The sequence below is a fragment of the Penaeus monodon genome, chromosome 42 (assembly GCF_015228065.2).
Source record: "Penaeus monodon isolate SGIC_2016 chromosome 42, NSTDA_Pmon_1, whole genome shotgun sequence".
Classification (NCBI taxonomy): domain Eukaryota; kingdom Metazoa; phylum Arthropoda; class Malacostraca; order Decapoda; family Penaeidae; genus Penaeus; species Penaeus monodon.
This window is the reverse complement of record NC_051427.1, coordinates 17,009,979-17,014,978: the sequence shown is the minus strand read 5'-3', so window position 1 is coordinate 17,014,978 and position 5,000 is coordinate 17,009,979. Positions and strand designations below refer to the sequence as shown.

Below are 5,000 nucleotides of genomic sequence, written 5' to 3'. Positions count from 1 at the left end.
AGAGCAGAGCCAGATTTGAAAGGGATGAAGGAAACGGTTATCCCCCAAATTATTGACGAAAAAAATCACTTCCTCAGCTTTGAGGGCCAACAATGTATGTGGTTTGCGGGCGCGCACGTGGCGGAGCTAACCTTTGGATGCAGGTGTGCAGCTTTGTAGCGAGGCGGCTGCAGGAAGTCGCAGCCAGGAACTGAGAGCTCGCTGGCCGCTCAAGAGGGTTCCGGGGTCCCCGCAGGCCGTGGCCCCCGCGTCCAACGCTGTTCCGAAGGAGCCTGCTAAGCTACAAGGGCGGGGGGACGCACTAGCATCGGTGCGCCCGTAATCTTCATATCTTTTGTTGTGAAATGCATTATTTTTGCCATGTGCTCTTGTTAGACGAAGAATATCGCCATTGGCGGAACGTGTACTTGGAGAGCGCTGTTATTGGCTGCTCGTGTGTCGTGGCCACGCCCCGCGAGAGGGGCGGAGCCAACACGGCCCCACCCCATGACCTGCTGACCCGCCGCCCTCTGCGCATGCGTCGCCACCTGCACACTTGTGAATGATAGCAAAAGTGAGCGGGCGGGGACGGCGTGGCAAGCGCGCCATTCCGCGTGAAATGAGCCGTTAGTCAGAACGGTACCATCGAGGAGAACACACGCGTAGCCCGGAGCAGGCCCGCTCAGCCTGCCCGACCGCGACCACCGCCCTCCACACACACCGCGAAAGTGATATTTCCACATTGTTGGCTGGCCAGTTTTTGCTTGTATGCCCCTGGTGCCAGTGCTGGTAGACCAACGCCTCACTCCGTCCCCGCCCGGCCCCGCAGCCACAGCGCCTCCACCTCCTCTCCGACTTCTTGTCTAGTCAAGTCCGGTGGTGCCCGGCTTAGGGTAGCGCCACCGGCGTCCCCTTCCTCAGTGCCAACCCCGCCTGCCTTCTATAGGCCTACGTGTGACAGCATATAAGGCTTCCCCTTTAACAAGAAATTAGTTGAGTGACTGGAGTTGTCAGTGACGAAGAACTTGCTGGAGACGTCCGCTCTCCTTTGTGGACAGTGCTGTGTCAGATAACGCTGATGGATACCTGCACCAGTGCCTTACAGTGCCTAGCCAGTGCGTGTGTGTTCCCCCTGCAGTGCATATCCCAGAGGCGCGTGCGTGGATTCCCTTAAGTAGAAATCGAGCCTCCTCTCCGTCCACCCCATTGTGACTTTCGCCTCGCGTGTTAAAACGAATTTTCTCCAATCATTGCATTGCCCTCTTCTCGCTGGATGATATAGTGAGGCCGGAGTGTACATGAGCGCCGACACCGCGTCCTGTCTGCCTGCCAATGTGCTGCCTCTTGCGAACATCCATGCTCCTTGTTGAAGGTAAGAACTCCTGACACTCGGGGCGATCTGTTGGGTCGGCCTCGCGTCTGAAGGCCCTTGAAAGTGCTGCTTGGCCAGCTCGGTACTCTCTCTCTCTCTCCTCCTCCCGCAGCAAGCAGATATGCAAGCCCCTGCTCCTGCTGACGTTACGAGAATGTGTTAGATTGTGATGGAATCTCAGCTAGGCGAGAAGGCGAGCCTGGACGAGCAACGCGGGGCTTCACGTCTGCGTTGTGGGAAGTCGGGCGAAGGGAGAGGCTTAGGGTCAGCTTCTGCAGGAAGGAAGGATATAAATCAGACCATCATTATAATGAATGCTGTTGGTAGGCCTAAGTATAGAGTGCCGACCAGAGCTCGTGCATATATCAATAGTTTTATGACAGGGAAAGGATTCATTATGCTCATATGATGATCTGTCATACAAGCGCTGTGATTTTCCGAGAAAAAATGTGGAGTAAATTATCCCATCAGATTTCATGATGCTCATTATACATCCCTGCGATCACGACCCATTAAATTTACCATCAAACCATCTAGTCGCTTACATTTAGGTTGGTGTGAACAGCTAGTATCACAATCTAGAGGAATCATAATGGGGAGGTTGATCACTTCCTGTCTCCTGGCTCTTGCATGAGAACACCCTTAGCGCGAAGGCATGCTTGCACCAGGGGAATTCGCCTCGTAAAAATAAGTGTGTGTGTGTGTCTACATGCACGTGTTACTAATATGGTTACCCAGCCTATGTCACATATACCTGGAACTAGGGAATTTCCCCCAAAGGACCTTGCGTTTCGAAAGTCCTTATGACGAAAGAGCATTAGAGAAAACAAAAGTAAAAAAAAAGTGTGCTTCCTGCAGTCACCCCGGGTACAACCATAGCACAGTCTGCTTGTACTCTAAGTGTACAACAGGTTCCTTGCCATCACACAGGGAGGGAAGGGGGGTGGAAGGGGGGAGTGAAGTGAGAGGACAAATTTGAAAGGGTGTGGCAGTCTCTGAAGGAGGGAACACCACGATAAGAATTATGAAAGTTGCAAGCATGCAATCAGAATAGCAGGACGAGATTGATCGCATGTATTTAGAGATAGTAATACCAGCACGTGGGGTAGTCAATCATCACTTTTAGGGGGGGAGGGAGGAGAAGAAGGGAAGGGAGGACGGGGAGGGGGAGGGGGGTATGCAATAAGTGTGAGAGAAAGTGGTAAGTTATAAGGGTACGTAGAAGGACATTGCGGACAGGGACGGCAGGGGGAGAAAAAGCGGGAAGATTTGAGACCTTTTCGGGGAGAAAAGGGGGAGACGAGGGGTCGCCTAGGGAGAAAAGCGCGGAGATGGGGGGTCGCGTGGGGGAGAAAAGCGCGGAGATGTGGGGTCGCGTGGGGGAGAAAAGCGCGGAGATGGGGGGTCGCGTGGGGGAGAAAGGGCAGAGGAGAAAGGAGAAGACGCTTGAAAAGAGAAAAGGGAAGACGAATGCAAGGAAAAGATGAGGAACTAACGAAGAAGAAACTAGAGTAAAACGTAAAGAAGAGAGGGATAGAGGAAGAGAGATCAAGAGAGAGAAGAGAGATTAAAAAAAGATAAAACACGAACGAGTAGCAGGGAGAAAAAGATACGCCTTAAAAAGGAGTGACGGGGGAGGGGGAGAGGGAGAGAAAAAAGGGAGCAAAGCGATAGGGCGTGGCAGAGAGAAAGGAGAAGGTAAAGAGAGAGTAGGAAGGGGAAAGGGGACAGAAAACGAAGGTGTAGCAGGTGGGGTAGGGGGGGGAGTAGGTGTGGTAGGGAGAAAGGGAAGAGAGATGGTGAGGGGGGGGGTTAAGAGGGAGGGAGGGAGGAGGGGGGAGAGGAAAGAGAGAGAGAAAATGATCGGGAGAAGGGGGAAGGGAGGGGAAAATATGAGAGTGACCGAGGTTGGCTCAAAAAAATTTCTTATACTTGTATTCTTGGCTGTGGGCATTCGAGTGTGAAAAGACGCTGAGGGAAGCGCTATTTACTGCTATTTTCACCTACATTTCCTCTGACTATTTTCAGTGTATTATATGGGCTGAGAGTGACTGCAAAAAATCCCCTAAAACTTGCAAAGCCAACGACTTTTATTCATTTTCGAATCTGAACAGGATCGAGGCAAAGGACTAACAATACACACAGACACAGAGACAGATAAATAGATGTAGATCTTGATAAACAGATACGATGAGATAGATATAGACAGCTAAGATAGATATCGCGGTGACTGAGTTGGAAGGCTAAGAATTCTCGTTTTCCATTTTAAGCAACTGCGTCTTAAGATAAAGTATTCAGTCGCGCTCGCTAAGCTGGTGAGGCCGATCGAATTGAGACTTATTGGTTCAGATGCTCTATTATTCGCCGTCGTTTGTTTGGGTTTATTTACGAATTGGGGAATTTATATTGCTGTTGGCTGCGTTCAAGAAATGCAAATAGAGTGATTAGGGTGGCTTTATTGAAAGGATTTTGTTCAGCGTGAATAATCGGTTATCAAGATAGCGTGAAGGCTGGTAGAACCGAAGCTTAAATTATATCGGTTAAGGATCTCTGTGTAGGTAGCACTTATCACCCAGCATCTTGGCTGCGAATTGAATAGATAGATAGGTTGATAGATGTATGGATAGATAAGTAAGTAAAGAGGGAGAGAAAGAGAAAGAATTATGGAAACAGACGGACACGAAGATGTATAGACTAGGTAAATAACAGAAAGGAAATTAGAGGTGGAGAAACTGAGAGATAGATAAGATAGTAGCAGAGAAGAAAGAGAAACTGAGAGAGAAAGAAGTTCCCAAGAGAGAGAAGAGAGAGAAGAAGCAGATAAATGATGAAGAGAGAGAGAGAGGAGAAGAGAGAGATAGAAGAGAGAGAGAGAGAGAGAGAGAGAGAATTCGAGAGAATAAGAGAAAGAAAGAAAGAATAAAAGGATTCCAAAGACAGAGGGATTGAGAGAGAGAGAGAGAAAGGGAACACAGAGAGAACACGTGAGCGAAGCGCTGGTTTGCGCCCACACTCAACTAATCAATCCCAGGTTGTGTTCATTAAATTCATCATCACACTATATGCATCATGCCTCCGTCGGGTGTCTCCTCGCCCCCTCCCCCTTCCTCCCCCACAACTCAACACTTCACCCTTGTAACGAGGAATTCGAAGGATGTTCGTCTAGGTGACGGGTATTTTAGCCTCCAGTATTCTCATCTTTGGTTTATTACTGTCATCATCATCGTCGTTATCGTTATTACTTTCATCACTATTACGTTATTGCTGTTACCAAGTCATACTAAAAGAATGCGTGTTGTGTATTTGTCCCAACTCCCGCGTCTGTTCCCTCGAGGGTGAGACCAGAGGGCTTAGGCTGAGGCGCAAGGTCGGATCGTTACTGTCCGAGGCATTCAAATCCTGCCTTGCGAGGGTTCCGATCGCCTGGTCGTGCAGGTACAGAGGCGATTTCGTTCTGCATTTGTCCGCCGCTTCTGTTACCTATACTCCCAAACCCATTGCTCTTTACATATTGGTTTGTTTCAGATAAGATAGATAAGAATAGTAGATATGCGAATAACGCTTCGTAGGTGAGAGAAGAAAAAAAGAGATAGAGAATGATTTAAATTGGAATCAAACGGTTCGAAATTATATTAATGCCAGCTGATAA

At 49.2% G+C, this 5,000-nt stretch overlaps 1 protein-coding gene and 1 long non-coding RNA gene across 3 annotated transcripts in view; one reads left to right on the top strand and one right to left on the bottom strand.

Annotated features, from left to right (window-relative positions):
* Positions 1-518, bottom strand: part of LOC119598895 — a 1,026-nt gene extending 508 nt beyond the window's left edge. Inside the window, exon 1 of the long non-coding RNA XR_005231034.1 lies at positions 132-518. This is a non-coding gene — a long non-coding RNA (uncharacterized LOC119598895). The remainder of the gene's footprint in view (positions 1-131) is intronic.
* Positions 1-5,000, top strand: part of LOC119598894 (nuclear receptor subfamily 4 group A member 2-like) — a 38,584-nt gene that overhangs the window by 14,886 nt on the left and 18,698 nt on the right. Inside the window, exon 1 of one of the 2 annotated variants that reach the window (XM_037948590.1) lies at positions 581-1,351. The exons of the other annotated variant lie outside the window; for it this stretch is intronic. Within the exon in view, the coding sequence (XP_037804518.1) occupies positions 1,312-1,351 (40 nt within the window). The 5' untranslated portion in view covers positions 581-1,311. Of the gene's footprint in view, positions 1-580; positions 1,352-5,000 lie in introns of those variants that run through there. 2 annotated transcript variants of the gene reach the window in all.